At 32.8% G+C, this 17,128-nt stretch overlaps 1 protein-coding gene across 1 annotated transcript in view; it reads left to right on the forward strand.

Moving 5' to 3' along the window:
- Positions 1 to 17,128, forward strand: part of LOTGIDRAFT_122343 (hypothetical protein) — a gene marked incomplete at both ends in the record, with an annotated part of 38,613 nt that continues 21,485 nt past the window's right edge. The window contains 39 exons of the mRNA XM_009060116.1: positions 1 to 126; positions 486 to 605; positions 858 to 992; positions 1,119 to 1,318; positions 1,626 to 1,750; positions 2,057 to 2,258; positions 2,588 to 2,714; positions 2,911 to 3,410; positions 3,586 to 3,653; positions 3,856 to 4,189; positions 4,478 to 4,667; positions 5,004 to 5,120; positions 5,445 to 5,597; positions 5,757 to 5,995; positions 6,130 to 6,274; positions 6,513 to 6,625; positions 6,848 to 6,998; positions 7,402 to 7,545; positions 7,849 to 7,977; positions 8,235 to 8,553; positions 9,194 to 9,351; positions 9,696 to 9,905; positions 10,185 to 10,322; positions 10,457 to 10,714; positions 11,088 to 11,257; positions 11,409 to 11,682; positions 11,829 to 12,023; positions 12,260 to 12,406; positions 12,606 to 12,845; positions 13,140 to 13,242; positions 13,412 to 13,627; positions 13,831 to 13,986; positions 14,125 to 14,328; positions 14,544 to 14,737; positions 14,913 to 15,056; positions 15,356 to 15,539; positions 15,700 to 15,841; positions 16,635 to 16,715; positions 16,872 to 17,108. Of these exons, the coding sequence (XP_009058364.1) occupies positions 1 to 126; positions 486 to 605; positions 858 to 992; positions 1,119 to 1,318; positions 1,626 to 1,750; positions 2,057 to 2,258; positions 2,588 to 2,714; positions 2,911 to 3,410; positions 3,586 to 3,653; positions 3,856 to 4,189; positions 4,478 to 4,667; positions 5,004 to 5,120; positions 5,445 to 5,597; positions 5,757 to 5,995; positions 6,130 to 6,274; positions 6,513 to 6,625; positions 6,848 to 6,998; positions 7,402 to 7,545; positions 7,849 to 7,977; positions 8,235 to 8,553; positions 9,194 to 9,351; positions 9,696 to 9,905; positions 10,185 to 10,322; positions 10,457 to 10,714; positions 11,088 to 11,257; positions 11,409 to 11,682; positions 11,829 to 12,023; positions 12,260 to 12,406; positions 12,606 to 12,845; positions 13,140 to 13,242; positions 13,412 to 13,627; positions 13,831 to 13,986; positions 14,125 to 14,328; positions 14,544 to 14,737; positions 14,913 to 15,056; positions 15,356 to 15,539; positions 15,700 to 15,841; positions 16,635 to 16,715; positions 16,872 to 17,108 (7,088 nt within the window). The remainder of the gene's footprint in view (positions 127 to 485; positions 606 to 857; positions 993 to 1,118; positions 1,319 to 1,625; positions 1,751 to 2,056; positions 2,259 to 2,587; positions 2,715 to 2,910; positions 3,411 to 3,585; positions 3,654 to 3,855; positions 4,190 to 4,477; positions 4,668 to 5,003; positions 5,121 to 5,444; positions 5,598 to 5,756; positions 5,996 to 6,129; positions 6,275 to 6,512; positions 6,626 to 6,847; positions 6,999 to 7,401; positions 7,546 to 7,848; positions 7,978 to 8,234; positions 8,554 to 9,193; positions 9,352 to 9,695; positions 9,906 to 10,184; positions 10,323 to 10,456; positions 10,715 to 11,087; positions 11,258 to 11,408; positions 11,683 to 11,828; positions 12,024 to 12,259; positions 12,407 to 12,605; positions 12,846 to 13,139; positions 13,243 to 13,411; positions 13,628 to 13,830; positions 13,987 to 14,124; positions 14,329 to 14,543; positions 14,738 to 14,912; positions 15,057 to 15,355; positions 15,540 to 15,699; positions 15,842 to 16,634; positions 16,716 to 16,871; positions 17,109 to 17,128) is intronic.

The following is a 17,128-nucleotide window of genomic DNA, read 5'->3' on the forward strand; positions in this document are numbered from 1 at the left end:
CTGACACCAAGTAGGTTTATGTTTGAGATGTCTATGAATACTGAACAGAAGTTGGCCAACACCCATGTCATGAAAATACCTCGTAAAACAGAATTGTTGGATATGGGAGATACTTCATTACAGAAGGTAAAAACGATGCGAAAAGATTTTTGAATTAAATTGAATGTGTTGGATTCACATCTGTAGGGCGTATTTGAAAATTATTTGTATCAAGTCTGGTTTTCATCCAGCTCTTAAGTTAATAAGGGAAAATGATTATAATTGTTCATAAGAGTCTTCTCTATGCTGGTTATTGCTGCAAATGGTGTCTTTGGATTTTATGATGTCACAAATATGGGAATCAACGAAACCAAACAAATATTTTACTGTTGGCGAAGATGAAGTCAAAGTCATACAGAACTAGACTTGACAACTAGCTAGAGATGTGATTGTTATGTTTATCATCAATTAACTATCAAATAATTTTACATTTTCTCTCTAAATAGTTTTCACAGATCAATATTGATGAACCAATGTTTCAACCATATCCTTCTGAGATATATTTTCAAAACTATGATCCTCATCAAGTATATGAAGTACCATTGACTCTGAGGAACAATGATAAGGTAGGCCACCTATATATTTTACTTGTAAAACAGTATAAAAGTCCAAAAGATTAAGGTGCAAGTTAAAAGAAATGCAACTAATGGTCAAGAAAAAACTCATAACTTCATAAAATACAACAAAAGTATCTTTTTTTTTTATGAAAGTACTTATTTTGAAGTACAGATATTCTGAACATTTTTCAAGTCATTATTTTTAGTTTATACTTTACTTTATGTTTTTATTTGATTATAACTACTTTCAATTTACCGTAGGTTCCAAGATTAGTAAAAGTTAGTTGTGAAAACTCTCCATATTTTAAAATCATCAGCCCACATGATGTTGGTAATAAAGTTGGCCCGGGTCTACCAACAATATTCAAAATACAGTTTACACCCCACGAGAAAAAGGTATGTTGATTTAGTTAATTATTTTTTGACAAACCAAAGAGGATTTTATAAGGTGACTTCAATTCCAGGAATATGTAAAAAAAAAAAAATTCGTTGAAACAGTTATTTTTTTTATCTTTTTTCAAGGATTATCGCCATGAATTAATATGTACAACAGAAAGAGAGAAGTTTGTGGTACCAGTTAATGCAATTGGAGCACGGGCTATTTTAGACTTTCCTGATAAAATACACTTTCCTGTTAGTCCAGTAAAATATACCAATACTAGAACATTACTGATCAGAAATATTGGAAATCTAGAGGCTAAATTCAACATTCATGCTGAAGGGTAAGAATTTATTTTATTACCTTTTACATCAGTTTCACTTTAAATGTACCTGGCTCACTCCATTTCATTTGAGATAAGTATGTTAATATACCACAAAATGTGACAGTGAACTTCCTTAACTACTAATGTAGCATTAAAACATTCCCTGCCAAAAAAGGCATTTAGAATAGAGGAAATATTCCTTTAAGGCCAAATTAGAAATGTTGCAAGGTAATCACCAAATTGAAAAATTTGTTGACAACCCTTTTATGCATTATAGACCCAATAAATAATCTGATGATTAAAATCTGATATTATTTCATTTTAGAGTATTTAGTGTGACACCTGATATTGGGGTACTAGGTGTTAATGAAAGTATGCAAGTTGTGGTAGAATTTACACCTAATAAAATTGGTGACCATAATTCAGAACTAATACTACATTTAGATACAGGTAAATACAAAATTTTTGTTGAGTTACGAAGGAGTAACAATTTCTTTAATTAAAGATTCAGCTTTGGTTTGAATTTTATGAGATTATAGTTAGACAGTCTTAGAAAGTTACATGTCTGTTGAATTCCTTTATTCATTTCATTTATTAAAAGTAATTATAAGCCATGATTCTGTGAAAAAGATATGTACAGCACTTCTCCTGTGTCCATCGCAAAATTTGTTTATTATTATAAATTTTGCCTTTGTGTCATCACTTCAGACACATAAATAAGTTGATGTTATCTTTTTGATTTCTGAATATTTTTAGGTGAAGATATCTATATAGTATTATATGGTGCAGCACAAGATAGTAATGTGAGACTTGATAAAAATTCTATAAAGATAGAGAATACCTATATATCAATGGCTAATCAGAGAACTATAACTATCAACAATAGATCCAGTGTCATAGCACATTTTAAATGGACACAATTTGCTACTCAAGAAGAAGAGGATCAAGAGAAACTACTGTAAGTATTTTTAGTTTCAGCACTATTCCTTGAGATGCCTGTGTTTAAGCTACAGTTACATTGTCTTGAAAAACAGTATATATTCAGTGACACAACCCTGAAAGTCTTGATCGCTATTGCCAATGTACTTGCTGGTAATTTGTCCCATGCAATAACAAATTGTAAGCTCTTGAGTCAAAAAATTTTGAGCTCATTTAGAATGAATAATGTGGCAGTGTTTGCTATTGAGGTAGGGCATGATCTCTTGATACCTCTTTCAGCCTGTGTTTTTCCACACCGCATCCCTTTCTTGAGATCAAAATTATCTTAATGTAATTTTCTGTTTGTAGACAACAGATAGATTTAGAGAGAGCAGAAAGAAGAGATAAAGATAGATTTTTAGATGATTGTATATTAGATCCTACATTACGTGATAAATTATCTATATTAGAAAGATCATTTCTTAATAGAAAAAGGGTAAGTTTCTCCTCTCTCAAGAAATTTCAGGAAAACAATAATGGTTTCTTCTATGATATTCCATTGGTGTGCTTCAGATATGCATTTTTTCCACTGTATTTTCGTCTATTTTAATATTTTCCTGTTCATCTATTCTTCCCACCACTGTAGTAAGTAAAATCTGGAAATCATGGTTACTATACTGTTTTTTTAATAGATTGTTGCCGGTGATAATATGATGTTTGATGATGATGTTGTTAAGATAGAACCAGTAGAAGGAGAGATCTGGCCACATTCATCATATGAAGTTAATGTGGTATTTAAACCAAATGAAGCTAAGAGCTATACAAGAACAGCTTATTGTGATATAACAGGACGTGAAAGCCGTCTGCCGTTACGTATCAAAGGTGATGGAATGGGACCACAATTAGAATTCTCTATAGAAACATTAGATATGGGCAATATCTTTATAGGATCTGTCCACTCTTATGAAATAGTGTTAGCTAATCATGGTGATATTGATGCTATTTATAGCGTTTTACCCAATGCCTCACTGTTTGGACCGTGTTTTCAATTTGATCCATCAGAAGGTATTGTCATGCCATCTGGACATCAAGCTATACGAGTCACATTCTGTAGTCAACATTTAGGAGATTTTTCAGAAGAGTTTTGTTTCCAAATTGATGGATCTCCAGAGCAGTTGAAAGTCAAATTCAGGTTGGTTGATTTTATCTGTCATAATTATTGAGGCATCATCTCTCTTTAAATTAACAAGACTATTTTCTTAATTGGCTGATTTTGCTCAACTGATATTAATTTACATGAATATATTTTGGCTGTATAAATTGTCATTCATAGTTCAATATATTTCGAATATCCATTTTCCTTTCAGTGGATCAGTCATAGGACCAACATTTCAGTTTAATGTACCCAAATTAAAGTTTGGAACTGTTTCTTATGGTAAGTAATTTCTTCACTAAACTCTCCAAAGAATTATTCATCACCAAGTTTTTCTGGCCTGATTCATCTGTAATATCAGAAACTAGTTGTATATCACGGTATGAGTGCAAAAAGAGACAAATGTTGAAGAGACTATGGGTAAGAGCATGCCTGGACGAAACATACATTGGAATTGTATAATTATGTTTTTTGTTATTTCCAGGCTTTCTACATCAAGTTACATGTAATATGTTAAACACAGCTCTGGTACCATTGACTTATCATCTTCGAGTGCCAGGAGACGGTAGTGTAGAAAGTATTAGCAGTACTATAGATTCTGATGCAACTGATAGCAATCGTAGTGAGTTTGGATCATTAACTTCAGAACCACCCAAAGAATTCCATATAATACCAGCCGATGGTACCATACCACCACAGAGTGAGATTAAGATTACTATTAATTTGATATCTAATACCATTAAGAAGTATGATATGAAGATGGTTGTGGATGTTGAAGGAGTAGGAAATGAAATATTATCTCTACCTATCTCGGCTAAGTACGAACATATCTTTTTACATATCCAATCTTTTGCATGCAATTCTTTTTTTTAAAAAAAAAAGCTGTAAGAATAGTAACCCTTTTTTTGCTACTAATTTAGTTCTCAAATGAACATTATTTGAATGAGAAAAAGGGAAATAAGCAACCCATCAAATCGTAATGTTCAGAAGCCATAACCATAAGTATGTGATGCATTGTACTATGGAAAGAGCAAGCATTTACACCTAGATATCCTACATAGATTATCAATTGTTATTTATACAGAGGACTGGTTTTTTCTTTGTAGATGTGTTGTACCACAGATAGCTGTATTGACACCAGTCTTAGATTATGGAAGATGTTTTTTGCGTCACCCGTTTGAATATCTTGCTAAACTACATAATGATAATGATTTACCAGCAAAATATGAAGTTTTACCACAATCTGAAATTGGTATTGATGATGCTTCTATAACTTACAGTAGTAGTATACCAAGGGTAGGTATCACTTTATATTCCATCTTAAACTTGGGTGACTCATTGATTGTGGTGTGGTTGATATATCTCAGAGGTCCAGGGTTCAATCCTGATATTGGTTGGGTTACTGTTCTTTGATTTCTCAACCCAGTTTACACCTGTCATTGATGCAGGCTGAAGGTTCTACCATTAAAAAAGCATTAGGCATTTGTCCAATAAATCTACAGTTCAAAATAAGAAAAGAATGGGGTAATAATGCTGTCTCGGCACAATCCCTCATTGTGTACAGCATGGCAGTGTTAATTATCAATATTTTCGCAAATCTTAAGCAAAATATTTTATGTTTTTTTATTTTAGGGTATTATAGCACCAAGGAGTGTCTGTAGTGTACCTATTATAATAGCTCCACAAAGTTTAGAAGAACAGGATGTTACTTGTTATATTAATATATTTGGTAGTACAGAATTGCCTTTGGTAGGTGTTATTTTATGATTAATATATTGATCATGGTTCAGAGTTTTGAGTATGATATATTAGAATGGTGTATTTTGAATTGTCCCTGAAATCATCAATTGAATCCTCTTTAAATAATAGGCTTGTTAACTATAGAAAATTTGCCAATTTCAAAATTCTCATTCATATTTCAATTTACCATTTTCAGCATAATCTAACTAATACTGTAAGCATTACATTGCATGGCAATAAATTGTTCTTTAAATGGTATTTCTATTGTACTCTCTAGCACACAAATTGTATAGCTGGTTAACAAATTATATTTGGTTTATTGTATTATTTCAGCCCATACATTTGACCTGTATTGGTGAGGGTCCAGTAGTACATGTTCAACCAGATATAGTAGACTGGGGTTTAATACCAGTTTTAACACCAACTGATAGATATGTTATGTTAACTAATGAATCCTTAATACCAGCTAAATTTGAAGCCTACATGGTAAGTGAATTGTCCTTTTTTCAGTAAATTCTGCATTTTGGTAACTTTACTAGACCTACATTAGGACAAGAACAAAGTTGAGAATTGACTGAGATCCTTTTCGGTAATTTAAAAAAATCAATTCAAGTAAAACAGGTTATTGAATTAATTTCTTTTCAGATGAAACCAAAATCTGTATTTTATGTGGAGCCAAAAGAAGGAGTAATACCACCGGAATCTCAATTTAAAGTTAAAATATCAGCATATCTGGATGACTGTGTTAAGTTTCAAGATAAATTACAAATACATTTTGAAGAAAGTCGAACACAACAAATTACATTGATGGCTTATGGTCAGGGAACAACAATAGAGTCGGATCCACCATTATCAAACTTCTTAGATCTAGGTCCCAATTTCAGGTAAGTGTAGACAAGGTTTATTGCAATACAAAATTGACTTTTTCATTTGTATCTTAATTTTGAAATGAAAAATAGTTATTTCAAAAAAATCTGATGGGCCAAAAACTCATTTTTGAACTGTTTATTTTTTATAGCAATCGTCCACTCAACATGAAATTCAAACTGACCAATAGTGGCAGACGACATCAACAGTTAGTTTGGAGTACAGAAGGGTTTGGTCCTATCAGTAAAGCAAGGAGAGAAATGGCAGCTTATAATCCATTAGATATGAAATTCAAGGTTTTTTCTAAAATTTAAGACATTTTGATATATACCACATTCAGGTTTTCTTTTCCTTTCAAACAAAATCTCGCATAAATAATATTCCAGTGAGTAAGATTTGTGATATATGTAAGGCAATAATAGTCTTGTATGACCTGTCAAGAAAATCAAGTTCTGTTAATGGCATTACCAATAGAACCTCAATGGCAAATTCTTTAGTTTCACAAAACTTAATGAATGAATGTATTAATTTTAGGACCGTCCACCACCAGTAGAACCAGCAAGAGCTATATTTAGATTAACACCGAGTCGTATGGATTTAGCACCCGGTGAATGTATACAAATGAATCTGGAAGGTTTTGTGTCTGAGTAAGTGTTTCTTGTGTTTGCTTTCCTGTGAAGGGAAATTCAGCATTATACTTTGCACTCAATGCATTACCATTTTTTAAGTTGAAGTTTCATTCATTTCATTGATGCACTACACCCTTCTAGTAACAATTTTGAGAACAGCTAAAAAATACCATAAGAACCAATGTTGTTGATGAAAATGTTTTTTTTCTTTGATAGAAATGTTATCAAACTTTTTTTCAGACCGAAGCCAGTAGAAGAGAGATTACTATGTCATGCTATATTGGGAAGACAAGGTGGTAAAGAACTGATCATGAAAGTTGATATACAAGCTGACTTTATCAGTCCCTTGTTAGATTTCTCTACTAAAAGTGTCTTCTTCAGAGTTGATAAGGTAACATTTCTTTTGATATCAATATTTGAAATAAGAGAGAAAGAAACAAGCAAGCAACCAACAATATTTTACAAGGATTACAACTCAGGTTCACAAAGGATCTTTTTATCAGCTGGTTCTTGACCACACCTCTTGGCATTAATCTTTCCAAGTTCATCAGTACCCATTTACAGAGTTGAGTGGAATTTTGAGGATATCTTTCACATGCCGACCATGATAAGAACCCACAAACCCCCATTTGTTTGGACATAACCAAGCAAATGATGTCAGGTTAAGAACCATCATTCTAACTGACTGCCACAGAACCCCAGATGATCCGACACAAGTGTGGCACTACTACTGAATTTTTAGTTGTAGAAAGATCACTGATTTATATTTTGTTTCATATTTGTTATTTTAACAGTTACCAGAAGATGAGTTAAAGGTCCAATGTAAAGAATTGATAATCAGCAATGTGTCGACTCTACCATTGTCCACAGAACTAACGTTACAATATCCATTCTCTATATTAGCAGATGATGGTACTTCAGTTCTAAACACGGTAGGAGTTTACATAGGTTTCCACTTCCTGTAATGCTGATCCCATATACCAACATCAGTCAAAGCAAAGGCTTAACTCCCAACTCTGAAAAACTTTTACTGATGGAGTACATTGACCTTTAATTTGTTTCATAATGTAGAATATTAGATTGTGTATGGCATAAAAAAGTACTTATGAAAGTTACATAGTTTTCTGATTTTAGAAATATTATCATATGGGTGTTTCTTTTTTAAGCAGCACTAGAAGTGACAGACTAGGACATTTGTACTTATTAGATGTAGAAAATGAATTTGTGATTTGATATTTTAGGAAGTTCATCTACCAGTTGGAGAACAATATTTCTTAATGATCCAATTTGATCCTGCTTATAAAGATGATCAGCATATTAGAACTATAGATGAAGTTTTACATATAGCTTACAAACAACATCCTCATAAGGTAAAATACATTTTCCTTCAACAAGGTGCAACAGAGATGCTTTTAGTTTCCTGTGATATTATTTCCATTCTCAAAGACTATCAATTGAATGGACAAGTGGTCTGAGAACTTCTTTATTTGACAGATAGCTAAGTAACAGTTGTAAAGAACTTGGAAAGTTTAAAGTTTTTCTAATTTCTGATCTGCTTAGAACCACTTAACTATTGTCTCCAAATGGTTATTTTTTGTTCTCATGTAAACCTTTTCTAATTTTTCAGGATTACATTGCCTTACGTGGTGAAGTCTATTTCCCTAATATTGAGTTTGAAAAATCCAACATCGACTTTGGTTGTATATTAAATGATACAGAGGTCACTCGGTATGTAAACTTAACTAACAATAGTCCTATGGAAGTCAAATATAGATGGTCATTTTTGATTGAAAATCAACCTCTGATTCGACATCATCCTAAACGTAGTCAGCCATTGACTATAGAGGAAGTTGACGAAGTTCAGGAAGAATCACAAGAAGAACCACAAGTTGAAGTTGTTGTACAAGATGATAATGAAGATTTGGCAGAGGAGGAGGTGAGACCAAGTTTTATTTTCATTTTTTTCATAAAGAACGACAAAATTGACACAGATCCATTTGGGCTGCCTGCATTTCTCTTATGACATTTTTGGCAGCGGGCTATTTATTTCATTGTGTCTGTTTTTATTCTGTTCTTCTGCTCATGTTTAGGGAATCTTACTAAGATTACTGTCAACATCCTTAAGCTGATTTTCATGGGTTTTCATCCTCTTGTATCTATTTGATTTATCTTCTCAGATGGATGTAATTCTACCAGGAGATAAAGATAATGAAGATGTAATAAAAGATGAAGATAATGTAAATAATAAGGATATCGAAGACAATAGAAATGCTGATGCAGCAAGTACTTCATCTGATGAGAACAATCACATTGAAAAGGTATGGTTTCATTCAAACTTACTTCACTTGCTTTAAATGTACTACAAACTTACTTCATACTTACTTCATACTATTTCAGTACAAAATTATCAATCAAAAAGATGACTTTAGCTACCTTGCTCAGGATTTGGGTGAAATGAAAAAGGATTTGCTGGTGGTCAAGAGTAAAGATGGATACAAGAAGTCATCTAATCTTCTGCTGTAATATAAGCAAAAGCCTAATGATGTGCTTATGAATTGATTTAATCTTTTAAGGGTCAACTTGAAGAAACAGAGAGAGAAAAAGATGAAACTCAAGAAGAAGTGGAAAGATTAGAGATTGGCAGTAGAATGTCAAGAGATGTAGAATCAGCTTTAAAATCTAATAGAGCTTTGTCGGCTTTACTAGAACAACCAGATGATCTTACTCCTATTAGTGTAGAAGAGGTAATCATTTATTTATACAATCTTATCACAATGTTATGTTAAGTCAAAGATTTGAGTCCTTGGACAGTATGACAAATTTCTTGATTTGATGAAAGAATAATTGTGGCTCACATGATGGTTGTTTTCAACCGAGTGTTAGGTCGCCTTTGATGATTCAGAAGAAATAAGCACATTGTGTTTGCTACTGCATTTTCTGGGAAACAGTACATTAGGGTTATCTGCTCATGTTCCTGTACTTGTAGTTGATATTGCTAAGGAGTTTCTTTTTGAAATTTTTTTTAAGAAATTGATAAATCCCTGTTTTGATCATGTCCTTATTATAATATACATTTTTTCTCTTTAAGATATTTGATATTTTACCACTATACGGAACTCTTCAACCTGGAGATACAGAACAGATAACACTGACATTTTATGGCCATGCTGATATCTGGGGTCAAGTCAAAGCACTCTGTGAAGTTGAAGGAGGACCAAACTATGAATTGACACTTACTGGAGAGGCATCCTTAGTTGAATATAGTTTTGATACAAAGGATATAGATTTTGGAAAACTGGTAGGCAGATTGATCTCATTCTTCAATGTTTTGTCTGTGTTATGAGAGATATATTCATGTGAAATGGCCTCTTGCACAGGAAAACAATATAATGGATTATTAACAGAATAAAACTGATGCTGAAAAGAAATTGTTCCTATGCACAACTTTTACTCGCCTATCAGATCGGATGGCTATCAATTGATAACCTGTGTCCATAGCTATTACAGCATAAATTGATCGCTGTCACTATGACAGCTCTCTTGAACATTTTATAAGAATGAATTCTTTTTATCCTAGATGTATGATAATGTAGGAAGTGCTGAGATTACTTTGATTAATACTGGGAAAGTAGGATTTAATTTTACTGGATTAAATATGGATCCTAGCCTAGCCAAACATCCAAAACCTGGTCATCCTATCATGATACCACATACAGTAAGTATTTTATTTTTTTAAATGACTTCCTTGTTTTTATGGAAAATAGATCTTGTATACTCAAATTCAGATAACTTGCATTCTTGAAACAGCCAAACAATCAAATAATTAGAATTACAAACATATAATTTCAGGGCTATATAGAACCACTTTCAGAACAGAAAATTGTGGTCAAGTTTCTACCAGGAGTTCCAGAAAAATTCCACAAGAGTTTCCAGATACAAGTAGCTCATTTCGAGCCAGATACCATACATGTGTATGGTGAAGGAGTGTTTTCTAGGATCTCACTGGATTTACCAAGGAACACAGTTGATGGTGGTTATTATGAATCTATGATGAAAGAAGCTAAACAAAGATTGAATAGAGGAAATGTCACAGAGGAATCTGGAAGTGTCAATAATACTGTTAGAAACTCCAATAGAATGATGGCTCCTAAGATTCAGGTAAAGATCTATTTGCCTATTTTCTTTAGATGTGAAATTGCTTTTGGAAAATATTTGTAAGTTGAGGAGTGAATATGAGATTGATTGGTAGTATTGCTTCCAAGTTGTAGAGTTCAGGCATATTCCATATACAAAAAAGCATCTTAAAACAAATACATGTATCTTAAAATCTAGGCTTAAATTAGGACATAAATATCTTTTAGCAACATAATGTCAACAAGTTACGTCTTGATCCAATACAAACCTTAACTTATATATGGAATGGATGATGAAGTTTGATGTATCACTATTATTCCATGGTTTTCAATTATTTATATTTCAGAGTGAAACAGTACCATCAGAATTAGAATTACAACTAGAAGTTGAAAGACTAGCTGTAAGAGATCATGCTATAGAGAGTGCTGTAGCCTCTACCTACAGGTCCATTGATACCCCACCAAATACTGCTGATAGTAAACTTACTGATAAAAAACATAGGAAGACTAAAGTTAGGTCAGTATTCTAGAATAAATTGAAGATCACGAAAATGATGGCTTAAGCAGGTTATAAGTTATTTCAAAAGATTTTATTATTACTATATTACTTTATTTTGATTTAATAGGAATATTTACCTGTGTAATATTTGATGATGCTCTCTTTTCAGGACCAAACTTCCAGAATATCTGTTAGACTTTGGTTATGTTGTATTAGGAACAGTCAAAACACATGTTGTCAGTGCCACTAATACTGGATGGTTCCCTGTATCATTCCAAGTTGAAAGAGAGAATCTCCATAGTCTTGGCTTCCATGTTGAATTGGACAGAGTTAAAAATCTACCAGGAGCTCCCGATCATGAATTGGTTGACTTCATGGTGAAATTTGATCCAAGAGGAGCTAATCTACCATTAGGACCTGTTGAAACAGTGGTTCCTATCAATGTAAGATATTTTTTCGTAAGTTTTAAGCCAAAGGAAAAAAATAATTGAGAGGGCAAATGTAATTGAAACTTAATTAGAATATTGAAATTATTATTGTAAAATTTCATTTCTAGTAATTAATTCAAACAAAATTACTTTTATTTCAGATTATAAATGGACCACAAGTAAATATCAGACTAAAAGCTAATGTTACAATGCCTGATATGCTGATATCAGATGATACCATCAATTTTGATGATGTGAAATGTGGTGAATGTAAAGTAGTTACTGTACAATTACATAATTATCAAAATGTACGTTGTGAATGGAGCTCTCTACCTTCTGGTAAAGAATTAAAACAAGTAAGTAAAGCATCTTTAAGTTCTTGAATTTGGAACCCATGTTTTGCATGATAACTATTTGCATGATAGACCATGTTGATCTGTTGCTGTGGCATGACTGGTTTAAATGTCCATTAAGAACAGGGCACTGTAGGACATCTAACCAGACAATATTGCTCTATTGCTACTGGACAGTAGGTCAGTGTGAATTGTGATAATTTTCCAGAACTGTATCTTTGTTACCTTGATCTTTTCAGGCTAACAAAAAGATACCAATGCATCTAAGAAGGAAAATGAAAATGGAGAGAAAGAAAGCTCAACATTTTGAAATGATGCCACCATGTGGTTCCTTAATGCCAGGACAAAGAATGGATGTTCAGGTCAAATTTATGCCAACAGAAGAGGTAAGGATTTCTGATATATCATAAAGCAATAACAATGGCTATGCAAAGCTCTTGAGGTTTTAAAGCTTTACCCAGAGCTTAGTATGACATGCTTCCTGCAAATTGTTGGATCTAGTTCCCATTTTCATGTCTTTTGAATTCAAAATCACTTTTTGAGTTCTATATAGCCAACCCTGAACTTAATTCATTTCTTTTTCAGAAATTTTATGAACATAGAATACCATTACGTATTGTACAGAGTAGTCAGAGGATATTGTTATTCTGTAGAGGTCAAGGTTTAGAACCAAGAATAGAACTAGAACGTAACCTAGTTCAATTTGGACCTATATTGCCCCACAGTAGTGGTGATGAACAAGAAGTTACTATTCGTAATCCCTGTAGTTTCCCTATAGAAGTCTACAATTTAGAGTTTGATAATACTTATCTTGAAGAGGAGAAGGTAAGAGTAAAAGAGCTTATTGCACTGAAGTAATATTTTAAAGCCTTCAAACCCATTCCATCTAAACATAAAATATAAGGACTCAATTGTCAAATATTATTGAATAAAATTTATAAGATTGTTCACATCAATTGAAGTCATTTGTGCCAAAATCTCGGAATGTCTGATGAATTAGACCTGTTACTTGCTATACCTTGTGGGAACGGAATCCGAAACCAATATAATGCTTAGATTCAAATATTTCAGGCTGGTAAATTCCCTTCTGATTCATATGTATATATATGTCTGTTACAGGTATTAAGATTAATGAAAGGCTATGATGAATATAATACCTTATTATTACCACCAAGAGACACAAATGAAAAATTACCTACAGAACTTCTACAGTATTATGATGGTAAGTAAAGGAGACTTGTCAACACTCAGCATTATTGCTGGACTGCATTTTAGCAAATTCATCAATAAGAGGGCTTCTACTATTAATATTGCAGAACCTTATGGAAAGTTGAAAGCAAGCTCTCCATGATAGCAATTGGTGTATGATTATAAGTTGTTTTTTTTTTTAGATCAAATGAAGCGTTTAGAAGAAGAAGAAAGACAGAGACTAGAAGCTGAAGAAGCTGAGAATAAATCAGAACAAGTAACAGAAGATGGTACAGTAGATAATGATACTGCTCCTGGTGCTTTGGAATCAGGACCAGCTATAGTAACTACTGTACCCTCCAGAGATGGTACACCTAGACAACCTGTACCACAACCACCACCACAAGATGAGCATGAAGGTAATTATTCCCATATTCCTTAACAGGACAGAAATATTTTAATGTTCATGAATTCAATTTGTGCTTGGTGCATAATCAAAAGATAATCAGAGATACAGGTCAGTAGTATTAGCAATTCATTTTAGTCCTATGGCTCAGCAAACTTGATTCTATAATATTTTTTCTTTTCATGTTTTAATTGTGGATAATTGTTTCTATTGTAGAAGAAGCCAGTAGTAATACAAGTGTTGGAGAGTTAGAAATAACACCAGTATCAGCTTCTATAGCTAGACATCTTGGTATAGATTTAACTCCAGAAGGAAAAGCTGCCAGAAACAGGCGTGGTATTGCTATAATTATACATGGTGCTCCAATGGCAGGTAAGTCATTGACATGTATTTTTTTGCTGTGGAATATAGATACTGTAGTTACATTATAATTAACCCTGGCCTCTCCAGTTTCTTATTTGAAAACCAATCTGTCACATAATATTAATGTTAATGAATTTGATAATGTAGGTAAAACAAGTGCAGCTGTAACTCTAGCTAAACATTATGAAACAGCCATATTGACAGTTGATGGAGTTGTATCAGATGCTATATCTAATGGTAATACACAAGCTGGAAGACAAGCAAGGGAACTTTGTGCTGAGGCTGCTCGTAAGAAAGCTGAAGAAATTCGAGGAAGTGAACTTGAAGAAGCCGAAAGAAAGAATGCTGGTGGTCTCAGTGTAGAAGCTGTTGCTGCTCATACTCAAGGAATTGCTCCAAGTATGTCATGTGTCTTTTGGAATTCAACATCTAAGGCCAAACTTTTCCTGGTTGCTACCTTATACTTTATATACTACTGTTAAAAAGCAAGGAATCACATTGATACCAATATAGATTTATTAATGGAAAATCCTTTATAATTTTTATTTTTTTTATTCAAATTTTAGCTGCACCTGGTGCTCTCATTGGTGCTGCACCATCAGTTATTTCCGGAAGAAAAACCAGTACTGTAACAGAATTAAAGGCAAAACATGCCAGTTTAGCTGGTACTAAAACTACAGCCGGTGCTGTCAATACATCATCTGTTGATGGAGCTACTGGTAGTCAGGTAAGGGAGATTGTTATATCAACAATGGCAGTTGTGCAGGTCTAGATTGTAATAGATTAGATTAGATACTATTAGAAATACAAAGTTCATCAGTGATGATTGCAATCCTAAATTCCTATGTGCTGTTGAACATCTCCAAATCTCCCCCTTTTGTGTTTGTTCAGTAATATCAACATAGCTCAGTGTGTGCGGTATTGATATTTTTCAGGTTCCTAGCAGCAGTCCACCACCTCTAGTAGGTCCTATAGCTCGAAGATTAAGTGTCAGTGTGAGTACTGGTGGTGAAGAAGGATTTATGAGCTGTGTTTTACCAGAAGATTTGTTAACTGAAATACTTGCTGAAAGATTACAGGTAAAAGATTTTTTTGAAGTCTATGGTAATGAACCATTAGTATCACACGTCTGTTAAAAGACTAGATATTCAGCTTCTGTCACATATGGAAATATTAATTCAAGAGGTAATTAAGTCATATAAACATTGTTTAGAAACATCAGTTGCTATGGTTTTGAAACAAAATGTTTTTCCTTAGGCCTCCTGTACTCCCAGGGGAGACTACTCTAACTATAGACTTCTTTTTAAGACCACAAAAATATGATTTGATGGATTGTTTTAGCAAATGTACTGTAGTAATCATCAATATTGTATTTCAGTTGAATGATTGTCATAGGGGTGTAGTATTTGATGGTCTAGATACTCTATTCTCACAGAATTATCAATCTACTGCTAATGCTATACTAAAAGCTTTGAACAATCGAAGATTTATCTTCTTTTTAACACTCAAATTAGACTATAATGTATTAAAAGAACAAGAACGTAAGGATTTAGAAGAAAAAGGTAAGAAATTACAAAGGATTTTGACTGTCTCAAATGCACTGGCCTGTTTTGATATTGGAAGATCTAATTAGTGATATCAATTTACCATATCAATTCTCTCTTGCTATCTTTATTATTTTATAATCATAATCTGTTTTGATCTGAAATATTTGTATTGCAGAATGTCAAGCTAAAATAGCAGAAGAAAATGAGAGAAGACGATTAGAAGAGATGTCAGAAGAAGAATATGATGCTTTAAGTGAGGAAGAAAAAGCTGTTGTCGATCAGAAACGTTTGGCGGTTAAAAAAGAAAGATTGAAAAAGTAGGCAATATTTTTCATTGCATCATATAATTCAGACATGTGTAAACTTAATTTCATTTTCTCGTGTACATGTATTAAATGAATTAAAGCATGACTTGATAAGTATAAGATACAGTTACCCGTTGATTTCATTTTCTTTTAGATTAAATAAATTGAAAAATCAGTCAATACGAAAAGTGAGGTATTGTGGAATGTTTTCTGATGCACATCAATACATATCACTGGTATGGTGCAATACCTAATGTTTCAGATCAAAAAGCTTGCATATCATTCAAATAATATACCTAGGCCATATTACAGAAACATCAAACTTATTGTTAAACACTTTATTTTATGTATTTGTCACTTTCCCTTATGTTCTGTATTTGATATATGAAGACATGTAGAATGGCTTTGCATGAGTTTTTGTCTTCTTCAATGATATATACAAATGATAGCTTTAACAGATTTCTCATGGAAAAACTGAAAGTGGAAGTATGCACCAATTTACTATTTTTAACAATCTATATCATAGTCTTAAAGCAAAGTTAAAAGCTAATGTTATGGTGACAAATTGTGAAAATGGAATTGTTGATAGTTGATAAAACCAGACTTACTCCCCCCCTTAACATTAATATCAACACCAAATTACATATCAAATTAATAAGCTGGTTCACACTCCCCTTTTAAGACAATTCTGTTGTATGATCATGAATCAAAATCTGCATTCAAATAGTAAAATTCCACAAACCAGCAATTTATCATATGTGTGCTTGTCACTGGTCTATATAACATTAATTGGAATTCTTTACAGAGAATTAGAAGAGAAATTGGAACGTGAAAAACGTGAAAGAGAGGCTAGAGAAGAAGAACAAAGACGTCTTGAAGAAGAGGCGTAAGTTTTGATAGACGCTTTATATTTTGTTTTTATGAAGAAATTTAGTAATTTAAGATTCCATATTGAACAAGTGTATATTGAATTTCTCTTAAAAAACCGAAAAAGGAAATAAATGATTATAAAATAACTTAATTTATTTGATTTTGTCAACAGTAAAAATAAGAAAGGTAAAAAAGGGAAGCCGGGAGACAGTAAAGATAAAGATAAGAAAGGTCAACCAGCTGGTGGCAGAACTGGTGCTGCCCCTAGTGTTGATAGGGTTGGTCAGAAATCTCAGCTGGGACCACGACCTCATGATAGTGATCATATAGCAGTCAAAACAGCTTCTAATGCTGACCGTCCAGAATCTCATCAAACAGAGAAAAGTGATACAGTGTTAGATGAAGCCAAGTAAGTATTAAGACAAAAAG

This window comes from Lottia gigantea, assembly GCF_000327385.1.
Source record: "Lottia gigantea unplaced genomic scaffold LOTGIsca_40, whole genome shotgun sequence".
NCBI lineage: Eukaryota > Metazoa > Mollusca > Gastropoda > Lottiidae > Lottia > Lottia gigantea.